Source organism: Culex pipiens, chromosome 1 (genome assembly GCF_016801865.2).
Source record: "Culex pipiens pallens isolate TS chromosome 1, TS_CPP_V2, whole genome shotgun sequence".
NCBI classification, from domain to species: domain Eukaryota; kingdom Metazoa; phylum Arthropoda; class Insecta; order Diptera; family Culicidae; genus Culex; species Culex pipiens.
The window spans coordinates 131000665-131023697 of NC_068937.1; the positions used below are offsets into that span (position 1 = coordinate 131000665).

At 34.0% G+C, this 23033-nt stretch overlaps 3 protein-coding genes across 3 annotated transcripts in view; 2 read left to right on the forward strand and 1 right to left on the reverse strand.

Annotated features, from left to right (window-relative positions):
* Nucleotides 1-23033, forward strand: part of LOC120417847 (neural cell adhesion molecule 1-like) — a gene marked incomplete at its 5' end in the record, with an annotated part of 45586 nt that overhangs the window by 16975 nt on the left and 5578 nt on the right. The window contains one exon of the mRNA XM_039580068.2: nt 22695-23003. Within this exon, the coding sequence (XP_039436002.1) occupies nt 22695-23003 (309 nt within the window). The remainder of the gene's footprint in view (nt 1-22694; nt 23004-23033) is intronic.
* On the forward strand, nt 765-3248 carry LOC120417859 (uncharacterized). The gene is made up of 3 exons (XM_039580080.2): nt 765-1536; nt 1598-1747; nt 1973-3248. The coding sequence occupies exons 1-3, from the start codon at nt 840-842 to the stop codon at nt 3238-3240; spliced, it is 2115 nt and encodes a 704-aa protein (XP_039436014.1). The 5' UTR covers nt 765-839; the 3' UTR covers nt 3241-3248.
* Nucleotides 3387-5156, reverse strand: LOC120417860 (uncharacterized). Its single transcript, XM_039580081.2, has 3 exons — nt 4766-5156; nt 4524-4703; nt 3387-4383 (listed from the first exon to the last, which is right to left on the reverse strand). Exons 1-3 carry the CDS (start codon nt 5093-5095, stop codon nt 3451-3453), a joined length of 1443 nt encoding a protein of 480 aa, XP_039436015.1. The 5' UTR covers nt 5096-5156; the 3' UTR covers nt 3387-3450.

The window sequence follows — 23033 nt, forward strand, 5'->3', positions numbered from 1 at the left end:
ACGATGCACTTAATCAAAATTTCACTTTGGTACTTTTTGATTGCAAATTCAATTTTACATCGAAGACTTCAGTAAAAAAATTATTGCGACCAAAATTTCAATTTTTTGAAAAAATCAGTATTGATTCAAATAATCATAACTCGGTAAAAGATTTTTTGCCCGTTTTGAAAATTTCTGAACAGTTGGCATTTGATGTCTTTTAAAACATATCAGAAAAAAATAGTTTTTTTTTTTTTGCAAATCAAGTTTTAGGGACAAAAAATTTAATTAAAAATCACCAATTTTTTTACCGTGCATCATTTTTTTCAATGCAGTCCTTAGACATATCTACAACTTTGCCGAATACACCAATTCGATTAAAAAAATATTTCAAAAGATACAGATTTTTGATTTTTTTACATCATTTTTGTATGGACAGCTGCCAAATTTGTATGGAATATTATATGGAGAAACTAATGATGCAAAATGGCTTCTTTCCCAAGCAGCATCATGAAACATGTTTTAAATGGCAAAGTCCGAACTTTGTTACATCAAGGGCGTAAAAAAGTTACATTTGTAACATCTGTTTGGAGTTTGTGGTCGACACTTGTTAGCAACTAATTTGAAACAAAATAAAAAGAGTTCCTTTGACTTACTCCAAACCTCCCGGGGAACTGGAAAAGCTGATGATTTACAACATATTTTGTTAGAATAAAGTTATTTTTGAAACAACTTCAACAACTTTACGTATGTTTTAATTTGATTGGCACTATGTTATAAACATGTCCCAGAAACATTTATAAGCCAAAAAATATGAGCTTAGTATGTCATGACTAGATTTTGTTTGGTTCATTCAGTTTATGTCCGACCAGCGAACAACAGTGCAAACTATGAAGAGAAGTGCAGTGTCGATTTCGGATTTCGAAATCTGGCGTAAGATCCAGAGAAATGGGTCCTTCCGAATAAAGAAGGCGAAACTGGTCACCGGAAGTGCAGACCATATTGAACAGCCCGCAGAACCCAGCATAGACCAGCGACACCAACCCCAATTGGACCAGGACCAACATGATCTTGCTGAATCAACTTCTGCCATGGACTCAGGCGATGCTGCACAACATTATTTTTCAGAGTCTGAAGATGACGAGCCTGCTGATCTCCCCGAACAAAACCCGATTGAATTGAGAGAAGAGCTCCAAAATTGGGGAATCGAGCACCAGATCAAACACTCTGCAATGAACGCACTTTTGAAAATATTGAAAGTTTTTGTGCCCAACAATGCGCTTCCAAAAGACTCCCGAACGCTTTTCAAGACGCCTGCAAAAATTGACATAAGCTCAGATCCAGAACTGGAGGGGAAATACTGGCACTACGGTCTCCAGAAAGGTCTTTTGGATTTGCTGGCGAAAGCTGAAACTATCCCGGAACAACTTTCCATAAACATTAATATTGACGGGCTTCCGATCTCTAAAAGTTCGACCACCAACTTTTGGCCGATCCTCGTAAATGTGCACGAAATGAAACAAGCTCCATTTGCTGCTGGGATTTTTTGTGGAGCTAGTAAGTATGAGTTATATTAGATTTCATTCAAAAATACTTCATTGAATAAATTCGTTGCTAGGCAAGCCGAAAGACGTAAACAAATTTCTAAATCCATTTGTCATCGATCTCAACAATGTTCTCCAGGAAGGCCTGAATGTAAAGGATAAACATATTACAATCAAACTTCGATGCTTCATATGCGATACCCCCGCCCGTTCGATGTTGCGAGGTATTTATGAAAAGCATAACTTTCTTGTAACTCTTAAGTTATTTCTGAAAAGGTCCTACAAGCTGTTGGATTCCATATGTTTATTAGGATGTAACAAAATGTTTATAGGACCTTTTTAAATAACACTCAATGTTTTTTTTTTCTTAACTATGATTCTACAGTAAACCACCACGTTTAGTTCTAGAACAATCTCTTAAATAAGTATTATGTATTATCTTTTTTTAGGTGTGATTGGTCACAACGGCTACGGTTCGTGTCTTAAATGCACCACAGATGGAGAATACTCGTACGAGTTTAGTAAAATGATTTTTCCTCAGCTAAACGCTCCTCTACGAACTGATGCAGATTTTCGATCAAAAATGTTCGATGATCATCACAAAAACACATCTGTTCTAGAGCAGATCGTGGGTATCGATATGATCAAAGACTTTCCTATCGGCGATGCACTGCATTTGATTGACCTCGGAATCATGAAACATTTTTTGACCGGATGGAAGAACGGCACATTGCATAATTTAAAAGCACGATGGTCAGCACGAGAAGCAAAAAATATCAGTGATTTTTTGACGCAAGTCGAATTACCCCGAGAAATAAGGCGCCCAGTCCGCGGTCTTGATCACTTACAGCGTTGGAAGGGAACGGAGTTTAGGACATTCTTGTTTTATCTGAGCATAATAGTTCTGAATAAGTTCTTTAATCACAAAGATATTTATCACCACTTCCTGAATTTTTTTTGCGCGATTCAAATATGTGTCAGGCATGATCAAGACCCCAAAAATTACCAGATTGCCCGTGCGATGTTGCATGACTTTCTCAATGGAGTGAAATCCTTGTACGGAAAGTTCATGTTCAGTAGCAATATGCACAATCTCGTACACTTGATTGACGACGTGGAAAGATTCGGACCATTAGACACATTCGACGCTTACCCCTTTGAGTCGAAATTGTACGTAATCAAGAATATGATTCGAAGTGGTAATCTGCCCTTGTCCCAAATTGCAAAAAGGCTCACCGAAATCCAGAAAAACGCAACGAATATTGAAATTCATTTCAACAAGAACGAAGTACAACTAAAAAAGAAAGCTGCCCTTGAGGATTTAGATAACAAACTGAGGAAAATCGTTAAGAAAAATAGTCTTGATTTGTATAACTTTGTTCAATTAGGTAGCTTTTGTCTTGATACAAAACGAAAAGCTGATTGTTGGATTTTGACCAAACAATTCGAAGTTGTGAAAGTGGATATGATTGCTTTTGATTCTAAAGATAAGACTATCTCTTTGTATGGAGCAAAATTGAAAACACAAGAAGACTATTTTAAAAAGCCAGTTTTATCTTCCGCGCTACAGATTTATGCCTCCGACTTAAAGCTCAATCCTTCTGAACTATTGCCACTTGATACACTGCGTTGTAAAATGGTTTGCATAAACACAAACGACAAAAATCTTCCTGAATCAGTATTCATTCCACTTCTTCACACGTTAAAAATAACATAAAAATATAGTTTAGTCTTATCTGTACATAGAAACCATGTTTTTTCTTCAATGAGCAATTAAATAAAAATGAATAAAACGTAGACTTTCCTTGCCTATTTATTTTAACATGAACAAATTAATAATTCTTATAACAATATAATTCAGCATTGTAGCAACAGGTTCCATTGAAGAAAATGAATTGATGATCGATCTCATCAGTTGTTGAATCAATCATTCAGCAAGGTCGTGCACGGTTGTGGTGGTAGATTCTGTGACGGAAGCTTCAGTGATGGAGGTTTCTTCTTCTTCGTCGCTGGATTCAGATGAGCTTTCGGAAGATGACGACTCCCCGGCACGTTTGCCGAGGCCACCGGACCGCTTAACTTCTGTTTTCTTATGGCGTAGGAAGTTGGAGAAAAGTGTGTGAGTCGCTTCGTTCGTCGACTTGAAATCAGCGGCTTTCACAAGTTTGCACACAAATTCTATGAATTTGGGAAAGGTGCTCTGGAACGATTTGTTGGTCGTGCACAGAAGGTCAATCGGTTCCGGATTTTTCTTTTGTCTTTGCTGACCTTTCCACGAGTACTCGAGGAGGATAACTGCCGGAACGGTGGCGCGCATGAATCCGCGGAAAAACTTAGTCCCGTCACGCTTCCCCGACAAATCGTAAACCGTGTTGTAATAGCGCAGAGCTTTAGTCTCAAACTCTTGTCCTGATAATGCAGCCTCCAGCGCCAGAAGATCTCGATTGTCCTTGACCTTTAGCACTTCTTTGCACGACGTAAAATCCTCATCATTAAGAGCTGCGCTGGTGTCAATCTTTGGTTTCATTGTGAAATATTTTTTCACGTCAGCAGCAAAATGCAGAATAGTATCCAACTTGGTCGTTTGAGCCGCGACTTGACTTTCAAGATTGCTCAGCCGGATGTTAGATTCCGCATTTTGACGCTCGAGATTTTTCAGGCGCTCGTATAGGTCTGCGTTTCTGTCCAACTGTTGGGACGAAGTCGATTCTTCCCGGATAACTCGGGCAGTAGATCCGTCAGGCATTTGTACGAACACTTCAGCTGAACCGTTACTTGGCGAAGCTGAGAGCAGTGTTGGTTCATCGGGTTGGCTAACCTCCTCCTTTGTGAACTCGATTATATCATCACATTGATTAGCCTACAATTATATATATATATATAAAAAAAAAACATTAGAAAATAAACCCAACCAGACTATTACATGGAATCGTCTACAAAAAACCCCACAAATCTTTAAACCCTGGATTATGGACAGCCCCAAACTGCAACAACATGTACCTCGCTTAGCGACAGGGCGTTGTCCGAAGCGATTGAAGTCTTCAACACCTTGAAGAGTTGACCATTGGGCAGCTGGACCAATTCGTACTCCAAATTTTCTTCATTCACGATCGATGAAACTTCAACTTGCTCTGTCAAGTTTTGTGGGGATGTAATCGCCGGAGTTGTTGTAGTTGTACCCTAAGAAATAAACATGAAATTTAAAAAAAAATCTTCAAAACATCACACAATTCGGTATTTACCAGTGCCAGTTCATACTGCTTTGATTCGAAGCGGCCTTTTTTCGGCTTGGATGGGCCGGCTGTCTCCGTATCCGTCACCTCCGATTCGGATAACTTTTGAAAAGATGTTAGAACTATTTCCGCATCCGCAAAGGACCCTGCTTGGCCCAAAACTTTAGCCTTCGACTTCTTCCAGGTAACTTTGTCCGGGCATGAGTTGGCATTTTGGGAAAGGGTGACAAAACCTGCCGGAGGCCAGTACACTGTTTTCCCATCGACCCAGGAAGACGGTACAACCGTCATTTCTGGTCGGCAATTCTTCCTTTTTTTAGTCTGCACGACACAAAACATTTTAAAGCGGACGAGGACAAAACAACGGACTTCACAACCTAACTAATCCAAAACGTTTGGAAATTTGACAGTTCTCGCTAGAGACGGAGAAAATTTGTACATGTTGCAACATAACAAAACATGTGTTGCGATGGTCAACATGTTAGTTGATGGTACCAAAAACATTATCACAACAAAAATGCAACAAACTGAAAGTTGTCAAAAATGTCGAAACAGGGTCGCATTAAGGTGTGCAACAATGCAATCAGGTTGTTTTAACTTTAAAATAAATAAATACATTTAATATTTATAAAATATGCACAGCTGTATTGTACATTAATGGCTATTTTACAAATACCGTAAACCGGGGTGACTTTGATAGGATTTCAATTTGTTTTTGGAATATTTTCCAACAGATAAGGTTTTTCTCAAGATTATTATTTTTAAAACATGTACTGGGGTAGTACACACAAAGTGCATGCACTATTTTGGAAACAAAAGTATTTTCAATAGTGTTTAGAAAAATAGTTACGTTAAAAATTCTTAGTTTTAATTCCGGGGTGACTTTGATAGTCATAGTTTTTCTTGTTAAAATCATATTTAAGATGTTCAAACTTTATTTGTACATTAAATGTACCATCACTAAAGTAGCTGATAAGTTTTTAAGAAAAAAAATCAATGTTTATATTTAGCTAACTAAGTTTATAAGCTTTTTAACAAAATACATACAAATTTTAAGTAAAATTGTTAAAAAGTCGGAATTTTGCTTGAAATTTGTTAAAACTAGTTTTGTTTATAAAATTATCGATATATATTGCATTTTAAACTGAATTCGAAGCACGAATCATAAGTTTACACATTTTACATGAAATTTGTTCAACTGAAATTGCCTAATTTGGAGATATTTTTTAATTGTGTTTCAAAAACACAAATTATTTATTATTTACAATTTTTTTTAACCTTCTCCTAGGGATTTTTTTTCCAAAGAATCCGAAAATGCATTCAGTTTTCCGATTAAAAATCATGTTCATTAAGAAAATCATGACACTTTGAGAAGTTTAAAATAATGACTTTCATCAACATTTTCTTAACTATAGTTAACCAACTTTTTAAACTTTTCAAAATTTTATGAAAAAATCTCCTTGAGGTACTTTGAGCACTTCTCTACCACGGTCAGTATGTTTCTAAACCATTCCTTACGTATTTTAATTGTACCGTAATCTGGGGTGAATTGGGACTACAGTCTGAATAGGGACAGCAGTTTTTAGAGCACTTAAAGCTTTTAAATTTGGAAATGGATGTACACATTTTGTTGGCCTGAGTCTGTTCTAACCGTAACCAACCAGAAAAATCAAAATATTGTGCTCCAACATGGTTAAAACTGCTGTCCCAATTCGCCCCATGTGTCCCGATTGACCCCAGTTTACGGTACTCTTCATTTTGCGGAAAATCGCAAACCTATCAAAGTCACCCCGGCTATCAAAGTCACCCCGTTTTACGGTACTATCAATGATTAAAATAAATGTGTGCGTAGGTTTAACTGCTTTGAACTCGGTTTGACAAAAATTTAATTAGTTATGCTAAATTTATAATTTAGTTATAAATAAATAACATAATTCTTTGTACATTTCTAGTATTATCTGTAATAGAACTAAAAATTGACGATTAAAATGTGTCATTTAGCAAGAAAATTATTTTGTTTATAGTTTGTGTTGACGCCTGGATTTGACTCTGTTTTTGAAAGAAGCCATGCTGTTTCTTCCATTTAATATGATATTGCAATGATGAAAAGTGAAAAGATTTTATAATTTTGCAGTTTAACCGATATAATTTGGTTCGAAATTATTAAAATTATTCTATGCTTTAGTGACTTATCACTTTCTATTGTATTCAAAGACAAAAAATCCGTAGGATTAATTTTTTACAGTTCTAATTAAACTATTTCAGAGCAAAAATGTACTTTAAAATTAAAGCCCAATTAAAATTTAAAGGTATAATCAAATTTCGTTCGGTGAAAGTCAATTCGCAGTAGAAACAGTTGATTTATTAATCATTTTAACTTTGTTGTGCTGTATTATTATTAAATACAGTTCCACAGAAGTGATGAAATATATTTTTGAACTTGTTCATATTTTTCATCTTCAGCAAAACATAATTGAGACATCATTATTCCCAAATATGTTTTTTATTTGTTGAGAGGAAGAGGAATCTGACAGAATAACTTTACTTCAAACAAAACAGAAATCATCATGTTGATATTGCTGCAACTTAAACATAACATATTTTCAACAAATTTTCTGACGTGAAATATGTTTCAAGACAGCTTTCAAATTGCGCTTTTCCAGTCACGCCGAAGGTTACACATTAGTCGTATTTACTCATTTTTTTTGTTTCAAACTGGTCAGGAATGTGCATCGGTGACAAATAATGTTACTTGGGTTTGGGTATACCGAAGGCACCAAAAAAGTTTCAGCCGGATTAAAAAATACAAAAAAAAAATCAAATGACCAAAATCCGAATATTGCTCACTAGGGAATGCAAATTCCATTTTTACATCTTAAAATTAAGTCGACATATTTTTTCGACCTTCATTCAGGTTTTTCAAAATTTAGCATTCTCTAGAAAAATGGCAACACTGCCACAGTTCGGAAATGGCATTTTTGTCATCTAAAATATAGCCAAAAAATTTTTTTTTTCATAATTTTGTTTATGAAATCAATTTTTTGATTAAAACTTGAATTTAAAAAAGATTAGTTTTTTTAGACGCAAACTTTTTTTTTAGATCTTAAGAATCTTCCGCAACTTTACCGCAGACAGGAAATCTGTTCTCACCCAAATTAAAAAATACAAAAATTCAATTTGCATAAAATTGCTCATTCTTGGGAAAATTTGTCTGTGGTTAATTCAAGGTTAACGCGATGAATTCAAAATTGACGTGGTGAATTTCAGATTGTTGTTTAAATTTATCCTTTAATTGTTGAATTATTGATTTTTGAAGAGATTACATTCATTTTGTCGAAGCGTTCGCAACCAGATGGCTCTAGAGAAGTAGAATTTTTTAAAATTAATTTAATTTTCACAAAATTTCAAAGAAAACACACCATGCTAAAACTCCTTCGTGGCCTCAGCTTTTCCCTCGAAGCTTTATGTGTGTGCTCAAATTGCACACATAATTGTATTTCACGGTACAGCTGTTGCTGCGCCTGCTGGCTTGAATCAACTTTCCTTTCCCAAGTTCAAAGAATGTTGTTAGCCAAAGTGCACTCCACCCCTCCCGAAATGACATTATTACCTACGACGCAAGGGTTCATGACGCTTTTAAGGTTATGTTGTGCGGAGCGAATTACTTGCTACCAGCACTGCCTCGGCTAGGATTAAACTTTGCTGAATTTACAGTGCAGTGAAATTGGCTTTTCTTGGAATCTTGTGTATGGAAAAGTTTCGACCGCCTGCAAGTATGCAACGCTACACAAATTACTCCTGCAGCGATGTGACAGGAACAAGAACGCGCTTACAAAACAAGAGGGACATTCGCAATTGCGCCTGAATGCACCCCTACTGGTCGTCACATTGTGTGCTCAGTCACTTTGAATTAGTAAAACCTTTCCGGCGCTGTGACGTGTGTTTCACCAACTGTAGGAGCCGGTGGTGAGTTGTTCAGCGCAAAAAAATAATCTCTCACAGCATTGCAACAACAACAAAAAAGTGGGTTCAAAATTTACGGCAGAACGGAGCAGCATCGTGATACGACCGCAAATGTTCACCTGGTGAGAGTTATGCTGGGGCGAATATTTGTGATGCCAACCAACGTTGGACCATGAGCATGGACCTGGGAATCAGCGACCGATGGTGAACTGCAAATTGCCATCGTCTCTGTGGCTGTAGGGTAAAGGTCACGATAGTTGACTTCCTTTAATGTTTTGAAAGTGAATATTCGAATCTGAGTAATACAGGGACTGTCACCCTAGAGAGTCCTGGTTGTTCCGAGAATTTCCAGGAGGTGCACTAACAAATGGCAACCAGGAACATTGAAACAGGTGCACCCTGGCATGGCTGTGGTATCGAATAGATGCATTCTGGTTGTGTTTTTTTGTTGTAATCTTTGTGGAAGGTTTATTACGATGGACAAAAAAACCAACAAGCTTTACCCCCGGGGTTGACGATGACTTACAACTGTTACTCTGAGGTGACATCAATGTTTAAATTGTGCTTTTTGGATGCTTTAGGGAAAATTCCCCCAAAACATAAACTCTTCCACTGCTCAATTCACTGCCACCAGATCTCGCAGTAATTCGTCGTAAACATTTTAACTTCCCGTTTCGGAACAACCCTTTTAACGCGTTAATTATCCTCTTTTTTCCGTAACAGTTAAACCATAAACAAAACAAAACGAAACTGCACCGTAACATGCTTCTGTTTTTGTCTGGATTTAGTGTGAGTAGTATACTGCACCGTAAAAGTTATGCCTTCCGGCCTGGCCGGCCCCAAAATCGTCATTTCCGCGCCCCATAAAGGCACAGCGAGATTGGTTTGGTTTTTGGTATTTTATTTCCGTATAGTTTTGGTGAGTGGGATGAGCTCGAATGGGGTTCATTACCGACCTTGTACAAGTTGAAACAGTCAAAGAAAAAAAGCTTTTGCTGTTGTAATTTTTACTAAGTTTTTTTTTTATGTAGAAAAAGTAAAAAAAAAGTCAAAAATGTAAAGATTGACAGTACTGTCAAAATTGTCAAAATTGTCAAAATTGTCGAAATTGTCAAAATTGTCAAAATTGTCAAAATTGTCAAAATTGTCAAAATTGTCAAAATTGTCAAAATTGTCAAAATTGTCAAAATTGTCAAAATTGTCAAAATTGTCAAAATTGTCAAAATTGTCAAAATTGTCAAAATTGTCAAAATTGTCAAAATTGTCAAAATTGTCAAAATTGTCAAAATTGTCAAAATTGTCAAAATTGTCAAAATTGTCAAAATTGTCAAAATTGTCAAAATTGTCAAAATTGTCAAAATTGTCAAAATTGTCAAATTGTCAAAATTGTCAAAATTGTCAAAATTGTCAAAATTGTCAAAATTGTCAAAATTGTCAAAATTGTCAAAATTGTCAAAATTGTCAAAATTGTCAAAATTGTCAAAATTGTCAAAATTGTCAAAATTGTCAAAATTGTCAAAATTGTCAAAATTGTCAAAATTGTCAAAATTATCAAAATTGTCAAAATTGTCAAAATTGTCAAAATTGTCAAAACTGTCAAAATTGTCAAAATTGTCAAAATTGTCAAAATTGTCAAAATTGTCAAAATTGTCAAAATTGTCAAAATTGTCAAAATTGTCAAAATTGTCAAAATTGTCAAAATTGTCAAAATTGTCAAAATTGTCAAAATTGTCAAAATTGTCAAAATTGTCAAAATTGTCAAAATTGTCAAAATTGTCAAAATTGTCAAAATTGTCAAAATTGTCAAAATTGTCAAAATTGTCAAAATTGTCAAAATTGTCAAAATTGTCAAAATTGTCAAAATTGTCAAAATTGTCAAAATTGTCAAATTGTCAAAATTGTCAAAATTGTCAAAATTGTCAAAATTGTCAAAATTGTCAAAATTGTCAAAATTGTCAAAATTGTCAAAATTGTCAAAATTGTCAAAATTGTCAAAATTGTCAAAATTGTCAAAATTGTCAAAATTGTCAAAATTTTCAAAATTGTCAAAATTGTCAAAATTGTCAAAATTGTCAAAATTGTCAAAATTGTCAAAATTGTCAAAATTGTCAAAATTGTCAAAATTGTCAAAATTGTCAAAATTGTCAAAATTGTCAAAATTGTCAAAATTGTCAAAATTGTCAAAATTGTCAAAATTGTCAAAATTGTCAAAATTGTCAAAATTGTCAAAATTGTCAAAATTGTCAAAATTGTCAAAATTGTCAAAATTGTCAAAATTGTTAAAATTGTCAAAATTGTCCAAATTGCCGAAATTGTCAAAATTGTCAAAATTTTCAAAATTGTCCAAATTGCCAAAATTGTCAAAATTGTCAAAACTGTCAAAATTGTCAAAATTGTCAAAATTGTCAAAATTGTCAAAATTGTCAAAATTGTCAAAATTGTCAAAATTGTCAAAATTGTCAAAATTGTCAAAATTGTCAAAATTGTCAAAATTGTCAAAATTGTCAAAATTGTCAAAATTGTCAAAATTGTCAAAATTGTCAAAATTGTCAAAATTGTCAAAATTGTCAAAATTGTCAAAATTGTCAAATTGTCAAAATTGTCAAAATTGTCAAAATTGTCAAAATTGTCAAAATTGTCAAAATTGTCAAAATTGTCAAAATTGTCAAAATTGTCAAAATTGTCAAAATTGTCAAAATTGTCAAAATTGTCAAAATTGTCAAAATTGTCAAAATTGTCAAAATTGTCAAAATTGTCAAAATTGTCAAAATTGTCAAAATTGTCAAAATTTTCAAAATTGTCAAAATTGTCAAAATTGTCAAAATTGTCAAAATTGTCAAAATTGTCAAAATTGTCAAAATTGTCAAAATTGTCAAAATTGTCAAAATTGTCAAAATTGTCAAAATTGTCAAAATTGTCAAAATTGTCAAAATTGTCAAAATTGTCAAAATTGTCAAAATTGTCAAAATTGTCAAAATTGTCAAAATTGTCAAAATTGTCAAAATTGTCAAAATTGTCAAAATTGTCAAAATTGTCAAAATTGTCAAAATTGTTAAAATTGTCAAAATTGTCCAAATTGCCGAAATTGTCAAAATTGTCAAAATTTTCAAAATTGTCCAAATTGCCAAAATTGTCAAAATTGTCAAAATTGTCAAAATTGTCAAAATTGTCAAAACTGTCAAAATTGTCAAAATTGTCAAAATTGTCAAAATTGTCAAAATTGTCAAAATTGTCAAAATTGTCAAAATTGTCAAAATTGTCAAAATTGTCAAAATTGTCAAAATTGTCAAAACTGTCAAAATTGTCAAAATTGTCAAAATTGTCAAAATTGTCAAAATTGTCAAAATTGTCAAAATTGTCAAAATTGTCAAAATTGTCAAAATTGTCAAAATTGTCAAAATTGTCAAAATTGTCAAAATTGTCAAAATTGTCAAAATTGTCAAAATTGTCAAAATTGTCAAAATTGTCAAAATTGTCAAAATTGTCAAAATTGTCAAAATTGTCAAAATTGTCAAAATTGTCAAAATTGTCAAAATTGTCAAAATTGTCAAAATTGTCAAAATTGTCAAAATTGTCAAAATTGTCAAAATTGTCAAAATTGTCAAAATTGTCAAAATTGTCAAAATTGTCAAAATTGTCAAAATTGTCAAAATTGTCAAAATTGTCAAAATTGTCAAAATTGTCAAAATTGTCAAAATTGTCAAAATTGTCAAAATTGTCAAAATTGTCAAAATTGTCAAAATTGTCAAAATTGTCAAATTGTCAAAATTGTCAAAATTGTCAAAATTGTCAAAATTGTCAAAATTGTCAAAATTGTCAAAATTGTCAAAATTGTCAAAATTGTCAAAATTGTCAAAATTGTCAAAATTGTCAAAATTGTCAAAATTGTCAAAATTGTCAAAATTGTCAAAATTGTCAAAATTGTCAAAATTGTCAAAATTGTCAAAATTGTCAAAATTGTCAAAATTGTCAAAATTGTCAAAATTGTCAAAATTGTCAAAATTGTCAAAATTGTTAAAATTGTCAAAATTGTCCAAATTGCCGAAATTGTCAAAATTGTCAAAATTTTCAAAATTGTCCAAATTGCCAAAATTGTCAAAATTGTCAAAATTGTCAAAATTGTCAAAACTGTCAAAATTGTCAAAATTGTCAAAATTGTCAAAATTGTCAAAATTGTCAAAATTGTCAAAATTGTCAAAATTGTCAAAACTGTCAAAATTGTCAAAATTGTCAAAATTGTCAAAATTGTCAAAATTGTCAAAATTGTCAAAATTGTCAAAATTGTCAAAATTGTCAAAATTGTCAAAATTGTCAAAATTGTCAAAATTGTCAAAATTGTCAAAATTGTCAAAACTGTCAAAATTGTCAAAATTGTCAAAATTGTCAAAATTGTCAAAATTGTCAAAATTGTCAAAATTGTCAAAATTGTCAAAATTGTCAAAATTGTCAAAATTGTCAAAATTGTCAAAATTGTCAAAATTGTCAAAATTGTCAAAATTGTCAAAATTGTCAAAATTGTCAAAATTGTCAAAATTGTCAAAATTGTCAAATTGTCAAAATTGTCAAAATTGTCAAAATTGTCAAAATTGTCAAAATTGTCAAAATTGTCAAAATTGTCAAAATTGTCAAAATTGTCAAAATTGTCAAAATTGTCAAAATTGTCAAAATTGTCAAAATTGTCAAAATTGTCAAAATTGTCAAAATTGTCAAAATTGTCAAAATTGTCAAAATTGTCAAAATTGTCAAAATTGTCAAAATTGTCAAAATTGTCAAAATTGTCAAAATTGTCAAAATTGTCAAAATTGTCAAAACTGTCAAAATTGTCAAAATTGTCAAAATTGTCAAAATTGTCAAAATTGTCAAAATTGTCAAAATTGTCAAAATTGTCAAAATTGTCAAAATTGTCAAAATTGTCAAAATTGTCAAAATTGTCAAAATTGTCAAAATTCTCAAAATTGTCAAAATTGTCAAAATTGTCAAAATTGTCAAAATTGTCAAAATTGTCAAAATTGTCAAAATTGTCAAAATTGTCAAAATTGTCAAAATTGTCAAAATTGTCAAAATTGTCAAAATTGTCAAAATTGTCAAAATTGTCAAAATTGTCAAAATTGTCAAAATTTTCAAAATTGTCAAAATTGTCAAAATTGTCAAAATTGTCAAAATTGTCAAAATTGTCAAAATTGTCAAAATTGTCAAAATTGTCAAAATTGTCAAAATTGTCAAAATTGTCAAAATTGTCAAAATTGTCAAAATTGTCAAAATTGTCAAAATTGTTAAAATTGTCAAAATTGTCAAAATTGTCAAAATTGTCAAAATTGTCAAAATTGTCAAAATTGTCAAAATTGTCAAAATTGTCAAAATTGTCAAAATTGTCAAAATTGTCAAAATTGTCAAAATTGTCAAAATTGTCAAAATTGTCAAAATTGTCAAAATTGTCAAAATTGTCAAAATTGTCAAAATTGTCAAAATTGTCAAAATTGTCAAAATTGTCAAAATTGTCAAAATTGTCAAAATTGTCAAAATTGTCAAAATTGTCAAAATTGTCAAAATTGTCAAAATTGTCAAATTGTCAAAATTGTCAAAATTGTCAAAATTGTCAAAATTGTCAAAATTGTCAAAATTGTCAAAATTGTCAAAATTGTCAAAATTGTCAAAATTGTCAAAATTGTCAAAATTGTCAAAATTGTCAAAATTGTCAAAATTGTCAAAATTGTCAAAATTGTCAAAATTTTCAAAATTGTCAAAATTGTCAAAATTGTCAAAATTGTCAAAATTGTCAAAATTGTCAAAATTGTCAAAATTGTCAAAATTGTCAAAATTGTCAAAATTGTCAAAATTGTCAAAATTGTCAAAATTGTCAAAATTGTCAAAATTGTCAAAATTGTCAAAATTGTCAAAATTGTTAAAATTGTCAAAATTGTCCAAATTGCCGAAATTGTCAAAATTGTCAAAATTTTCAAAATTGTCCAAATTGCCAAAATTGTCAAAATTGTCAAAATTGTCAAAATTGTCAAAACTGTCAAAATTGTCAAAATTGTCAAAATTGTCAAAATTGTCAAAATTGTCAAAATTGTCAAAATTGTCAAAATTGTCAAAATTGTCAAAATTGTCAAAATTGTCAAAATTGTCAAAATTGTCAAAATTGTCAAAATTGTCAAAATTGTCAAAATTGTCAAAATTGTCAAAATTGTCAAAATTGTCAAAATTGTCAAAATTGTCAAATTGTCAAAATTGTCAAAATTGTCAAAATTGTCAAAATTGTCAAAATTGTCAAAATTGTCAAAATTGTCAAAATTGTCAAAATTGTCAAAATTGTCAAAATTGTCAAAATTGTCAAAATTGTCAAAATTGTCAAAATTTTCAAAATTGTCAAAATTGTCAAAATTGTCAAAATTGTCAAAATTGTCAAAATTGTCAAAATTGTCAAAATTGTCAAAATTGTCAAAATTGTCAAAATTGTCAAAATTGTCAAAATTGTCAAAATTGTCAAAATTGTCAAAATTGTCAAAATTGTCAAAATTGTCAAAATTGTCAAAATTGTCAAAATTGTCAAAATTGTCAAAATTGTCAAAATTGTCAAAATTGTCAAAATTGTCAAAATTGTTAAAATTGTCAAAATTGTCAAAATTGTCAAAATTGTCAAAATTGTCAAAATTGTCAAAATTGTCAAAATTGTCAAAATTGTCAAATTGTCAAAATTGTCAAAATTGTCAAAATTGTCAAAATTGTCAAAATTGTCAAAATTGTCAAAATTGTCAAAATTGTCAAAATTGTCAAAATTGTCAAAATTGTCAAAATTGTCAAAATTGTCAAAATTGTCAAAATTGTCAAAATTGTCAAAATTGTCAAAATTGTCAAAATTGTCAAAATTGTCAAAATTGTCAAAATTGTCAAAATTGTCAAAATTGTCAAAATTGTCAAAATTGTCAAAATTGTCAAAATTGTCAAAATTGTCAAAATTGTCAAAATTGTCAAAATTGTCAAAATTGTCAAAATTGTCAAAATTGTCAAAATTGTCAAAATTGTCAAAATTGTCAAAATTGTCAAAATTGTCAAAATTGTCAAAATTGTCAAAATTGTCAAAATTGTCAAAATTGTTAAAATTGTCAAAATTGTCAAAATTGCCGAAATTGTCAAAATTGTCAAAATTGTCAAAATTGTCAAAATTGTCAAAATTGTCAAAATTGTCAAAATTGTCAAAATTGTCAAAATTGTCAAAATTGTCAAAATTGTCAAAATTGTCAAAATTGTCAAAATTGTCAAAATTGTCAAAATTGTCAAAATTGTCAAAATTGTCAAAATTGTCAAAATTGTCAAAATTGTCAAAATTGTCAAAATTGTCAAAATTGTCAAAATTGTCAAAATTTTCAAAATTGTCAAAATTGTCAAAATTGTCAAAATTGTCAAAATTGTCAAAATTGTCAAAATTGTCAAAATTGTCAAAATTGTCAAAATTGTCAAAATTGTCAAAATTGTCAAAATTGTCAAAATTGTCAAAATTGTCAAAATTGTCAAAATTGTCAAAATTGTCAAAATTGTCAAAATTGTCAAAATTGTCAAAATTGTCAAAATTGTCAAAATTGTCAAAATTGTCAAAATTGTCAAAATTGTCAAAATTGTCAAAATTGTCAAAATTGTAAAAATTGTAAAAATTGTAAAAATTGTCAAAATTGTCAAAATTGTCAAAATTGTAAAAATTGTAAAAATTGTAAAAATTGTCAAAATTGTCAAAATTGTCAAAATTGTCAAAATTGTCAAAATTGTCAAAATTGTCAAAATTGTCAAAATTGTCAAAATTGTTAATATTGTAAAAAAAAAACATTAAAATCAAGATTCAAGATTCAAGATTCAAGATTCAAGATTCAAGATTCAAGATTCAAGATTCAAGATTCAAGATTCAAGATTCAAGATTCAAGATTCAAGATTCAAGATTCAAGATTCAAGATTCAAGATTCAAGATTCAAGATTCAAGATTCAAGATTCAAGATTCAAGATTCAAGATTCAAGATTCAAGATTCAAGATTCAAGATTCAAGATTCAAGATTCAAGATTCAAGATTCAAGATTCAAGATTCAAGATTCAAGATTCAAGATTCAAGATTCAAGATTCAAGATTCAAGATTCAAGATTCAAGATTCAATATTCAAGATTCAAGATTCAAGATTCAAGATTCAAGATTCAAGATTCAAGATTCAAGATTCAAGATTCAAGATTCAAGATTCAAGATTCAAGATTCAAGATTCAAGATTCAAGATTCAAGATTCAAGATTCAAGATTCAAGATTCAAGATTCAAGATTCAAGATTCAAGATTCAAGATTCAAGATTCAAGATTCAAGATTCAAGATTCAAGATTCAAGATTCAAGATTCAAGATTCAAGATTCAAGATTCAAGATTCAAGATTCAAGATTCAAAATTCAAGATTCAAGATTCAAGATTCAAGATTCAAGATTCAAGATTCAAGATTCATGATTCAAGATTCAAGATTCAAGATTCAAGATTCAAGATTCAAGATTCAAGATTCAAGATTCAAGATTCAAGATTCGTGATTTAAGATTCGAAATCCAATATTTGGTTTTGGAGATAGATCAAGACTTAAACCCAAAATGAGAAAACTGATTGATGACTAAATCTACGTTCGTCCTAAGAAGTAACCCTAAAAAACACAGTCTGCAACAAAAATCCACCCAACTTTACGACGCAAGAAATCATATGTTTTCCCAAGGTCATCAACCGGTGCCGTAAAAGTGAAAGAATACGACGGGTCAAGTTGGAAAACAAGGTCGACCTTCACGCACCCAAATCCGTCATTCGGGGTGGACATCAAAAAAAGACCGGTGAAATACGCATAAACAGTTTTATGGTCATCGTCGCCGGTCACCGGTGGGTAATTCTTTCCTTGTTACTGCTCAGGTACAAATTTGGGGAGTTCTGTACATTGCATAGGCAGTGGTCGTTTAAGGAAAGGTCAAGAAATCAATGAGAAGATTGTTGGGTGTTTTCATTCACTTGAAAAAAAGAAATTCTCAGTCAAAACTTTTCACCAAACAACTCCCAAAGCGATTATCGCTCCGATAAACAATCAGTTCCGAAAGCTTCGGGGCCGACTACTCCCATAAATGGCACAAATCTGTCCATCCAATCTCACCCCACCACCTCCTTTCTCCAGAAAGTCAGAACCTTAAAACAATACGCCGTCCCATGGCAGGCAATGAACATCAAAGTTTGGCACCGGTTTGCGAAAACATTGTGTTTGCTCGCATTTTGGGGCCCAGGGAAAACCCCACCCAGAACGGTTCAGCTCATTTCTTAAGATTTGTACCCCGGGGTACCCCGCAAAAAGTTGGGGGCCGCAACTCGGGGTGGATTCCAGGTTAAAAGGTTTTTAAGAACCCCCCCTGAACCATTCACCGAGGCGGAGCGAAAAGTACGGTCCAAAAACTCCTAAAAATCTCATTTCGGAGGGCAGAACGTGTGTGTGTGAGAGAACGAGGGGGCTTTCATCCAAGTTTTGATGTTTGTTTTTTTCGCCGTGCAAAGTTGGTGCACACAAACAGCAGCACCGGCGCAATATGTTCGTATTTGTGAACGTTTGTGTACGGAGTGAAAATTAAACCGGTCTGGACGAAAACAAGCCACAGTTTGCACATACGGAGTAGGTTGAACTTTACTTAGGACTTGAAGGGTGACCGTCGGGTGGAGCGACTTCATTCTTTTGGCTTGAATCTTGAATCTTGAATCTTGAATCTTGAATCTTGAATCTTGAATCTTGAATCTTGAATCCTGAATCTTGAATCTGACTTCTGACTTCTGATTTCTGTTTTTTTTTTAATTTTTGGCTTCTTTTATTTGATTCCTGACTTCTGACTACTAAATTTTCTCTTCTGACTACTGAAGTAGTCAGTTTTTTTCTGACATCAATCACAAAAAGTTTTAAACTTCCCTCAAACCACGGTTAAATCATCTAAAAATACCCCTAGAAAAGGAAAGGTTAAGTGCTATTGGCAGCTGTACTTCGGAGTAGTTTTTCATTTTTCAAGGGGTGGGGAGACCCTCCCCCCTTCTTCTTCCTACTTCTTAAGCAAGGCTAAAGTGGGGCGGTCACGAATAATAGACTGGGTTTGGCAAAGCGAAATCGTCTCACACATGGGTGGGCATCTTGCGTCGAGCTTCCCGGAAACACACCGACAACAAATTAGTAATGCTTCGTGAAGTAGCTCAAACGGAAAGTTTAAAGATTTCATTCTGGGGAAATTTTTTGAAGAAAATTTCCTCAACCACAACAACCGTCACGTACAGGGAATTTCACTGCAAGGTCAACAGTGCACTCAAAGCATGCCATGCTACTGCTGTTTTAGTCGTTAAACACAAGAAATGAGAATGCATCTGAGAGCAAACTTGGCAGAAAAGAAGGAACTAAGTAGGGGGGTGGGTCATGTATGAACAAATGCTTATCCTTAGAACAAATGAAGACAGAGCTCGGAACACATATTAATCTTCTCATTGAAAAGTGCCGGCGACAAAATTGGGCGAAAAGTTCACCGCCCGGAGATCGCGAGTTGGCGCGAGCGAATGAACACCGCGAAAAAAGATTCGGGGGTGCATTGGGGTTAAATGATCATTTCGTCATTCGGTTTAATTAAAAAATAATTATTTTTTCGTAAATATCGCTACTTTAGTGCGATGTAATTAATTTTTACAGTAAATTAGGCATTGTTACATCAAATTTGACCTTTCAAACGAACTAGAATGGCCAAATTTTAAAACATCAATGTTTGCCAATTTGACCGTTTTACCCCCAATTCCCCTTGTAGAACAAAAGAAAAGTTCATCCCCGGTCTGTCAGCAGCGCGCTGTTTTGTTTGCTGGATCAACATTTGGAAATGTCGAACGTTGAAGGAAATCGCTCAAAAAATGGAAATTAACCGATTTCAAATGTTATGGCCGCAAATGAATGGTAAGGGTGGCTAATTTTTGATTCCGATCTGTAAAACTAGTTCTGGCGAGGGTTCTGGGCACTGCGGCAATCGATTTTACCGGCGGGTTGCTTCCGGTTGCATTTGATTTGAGGAGAAGGTTTTTCAATCCACCAGGGGCTTATTCGGGGGCAACAGTTTCGGTAATCCGGAACTTCCGGTAAGTTTTATATTTGCAGTGTTTAGCATGAAAAACAAACTTAGACCAATCTTTCAAGTGTGCGCTCTTTTTGAGGAGGGGGCGCAAACCGAAGAAGAACGCAACTCGGGGGAGCGTTATTTCGGGGTTTGCGCGCAAATCGAAGGAGCGTTATTGCAGGGTTTTGGCGTAAAATGGGATTTTCTTTTTTAATTTTATTTACAATTAAACGAAACATTTATATAAGGGGTCATCCACAAAACACTAATAATGGGCCATCCTCAAATCTGGGTATCCAAGAACTCCCGGATGTCATGGCCTAGATAGCTACCTGATCAACGGAGGTCTCGACGGAGGTCTATAGAGCTATCTACGTGCGTATGTATTGCGTGTACGTACACGAAAAAAAGTGAGGTTAAATTTTGTCCGGCCAGCAAAATCAAATGGTGCGCTAGTGTGCGTACGTGATATTTGACGTTTATAAAGCGTTTTTGCACAAATATCTGGCTAAATAAAATGTTATAACATTGACAGAATCACTTTTAAAGCCAAATTTGGAGAAATCCTCCTGCCACGTGGTGGCTGATTGACATGTCCCAAGTAACCAAACAGCACTAAAACAAGTCAGATTGCAGCACTAGAAGCGCTTTACCAGCAGTGGCTTACAGCTAAGTTGTTTTGGCATCTGCACTAAATGCGCTTTTACAGCTGATAAGCAACCGGTTTTGGACTTTATATTTCTGATTTCCAGCTAGCCTCTACTGTTGTTGATCCAACCCTGCACAAAATGTCAAAAAAATTAGAGAAGCAAAAATGTTGCTCTCTTTCTCTTTTTCCTCTCCCTCTTCTGATCTATTTTTGGTTTGTTTACTACCACGTTACCGACTCAGCTGACCGAGTGGGGAAGAGCCGATTTTTTTGAGCGAAAGGTAGATGTTGGAGATGTGATGCCAGTAGCTTGAGGAGGTTTCGCCGTTGAGTGAAGTTGTTGCGTTTGAAACGGAATTTGTATACGATTCTAAATAGATTCCGTTTCAGAATTCGGATTGAGTTAACTGGGTTTGGTTTCAAATATTTCGTTTGATATGTTTCACACTAGCGTGCCCAGCTCTTTGAGGAAGGTGGGGCAATAATATGGACGTTTTTGAAAAATACGTCATTTGTGGACACCCCCTAACACACCCTCCTCAAAAAGAGCGCACACTTGAAAGATTGGTCTAAGTTTGTTTTTCATGCTAAACACTGCAAATATGAAACTTACCGGAAGTTCCGGATTACCGAAACTGTTGCCCCCGAATAAGCCCCTGGTGGATTGAAAAACCTTCTCCTCAAATCAAATGCAACCGGAAGCAACCCGCCGGTAAAATCGATTGCCGCAGTGCCCAGAACCCTCGCCAGAACTAGTTTTACAGATCGGAATCAAAAATTAGCCACCCTTACCATTCATTTGCGGCCATAACATTTGAAATCGGTTAATTTCCATTTTTTGAGCGATTTCCTTCAACGTTCGACATTTCCAAATGTTGATCCAGCAAACAAAACAGCGCGCTGCTGACAGACCGCGGATGAACTTTTCTTTTGTTCTACAAGGGGAATTGGGGGTAAAACGGTCAAATTGGCAAACATTGATGTTTTAAAATTTGGCCATTCTAGTTCGTTTGAAAGGTCAAATTTGATGTAACAATGCCTAATTTACTGTAAAAATTAATTACATCGCACTAAAGTAGCGATATTTACGAAAAAATAATTATTTTTTAATTAAACCGAATGACGAAATGATCATTTAACCCCAATGCACCCCCGAATCTTTTTTCGCGGTGTTCATTCGCTCGCGCCAACTCGCGATCTCCGGGCGGTGAACTTTTCGCCCAATTTTGTCGCCGGCACTTTTCAATGAGAAGATTAATATTTCTTGTCCCTGGTCGCATGCCCCCATTCGTGTTGTTTGTGACACAAAATGAGTGCACTTGCTGTCCGGTTGGATGGGGTGAGAAGGTCGTCTGCTGGAGGAGTTAGCAGATGTTTCCACTGCAAAAGAGCAGCTGAGCGCTGTTATCTCGGTACTTGGTTCTCTTTGGTTCCAGGTTGTCCATAGCCAGAGTAGATCGTTCTCTTAAAAATGGTATTTGATAAATTCAAAGAAAATTCATTAAATCCTTTGAAATACTAAACCCATTTTGGACATCACAATCGATTTTAATCCCTCAACATCCTCAAACTGTGGAACAAGTAGTCCATTAGCCTGTTGAACTGTAGACAAACCCTCCAACCATTTTCTAGAAACCCACTGTTCTGATTGGCTACACGTGGAACACGTGGCCACGTGGGACAAAGCAAACAAGCCACCTGGTCCCCAAGTAAAACGACCAGTTGTTCGGACCAAGACTGTTTGTTCGGCCAGGGGCCGACTCCGCGGGGGCCAGAACCACCAACTAACCGATTCCTTCCAGCAGCAGACGAAGCAGGCGACCAGCGGACCAGAGTTCGGGGCGGTATAAAAGAAAACACCGGATTCGAGTGCTCCGAGAGGCGACTTGCCTGCTCGGAGGCTTAAGTAGTAAGAGACCGTTTTATTGCACTTAACTTAAAATGTAACATTTGTTCTTAAAACTAATCACTTCTTCAATCACAGATCGTTCGAATTGTAAATAAACAAATGTCAAATCTACCCTAACGTTGTGTTTGTGTATCACTGTGGTGACATTAGTAATTCACCACACTGCTTTGGCGAGGGGTACTTGTTTACATAGTACTAAGAGGAGTTAGGGTGGAGTGGCCAATGGTTGGCTGCAACACTGTTTGTTTCCATTGTCGATTTTCCACCCCAAACCTAAATTCTTTGTTTGCACTTTTGTTTCCCAGGTCGCCCGGACCAGGTCCACAACTGCTCGCTGGCGAACGTGTCGATGACGTCGCTGAACGTGCGCTGCTACGAGGGCTTCAACGGCGGGCTGGCGCAGAGCTTCTTCCTCGAGCTGCGGGACACCCACACGCAGGAGGTGCGGTTCAACAACACGGCCCCCATCCCGCGCTTTGCCGTGCCCAATTTGCACCCCAGCGCCATCTACCAGCTGTCGGTGTACGCGTTCAACTCCAAGGGCAAATCCGAACCGTACGTGATGTCGGCGGCCACGCTCCGGCTGCCCGAGAAGCAGATGAACTCGGAGAAAAGTTCGTACCGTTTTCTGCCTCCAAATTTTT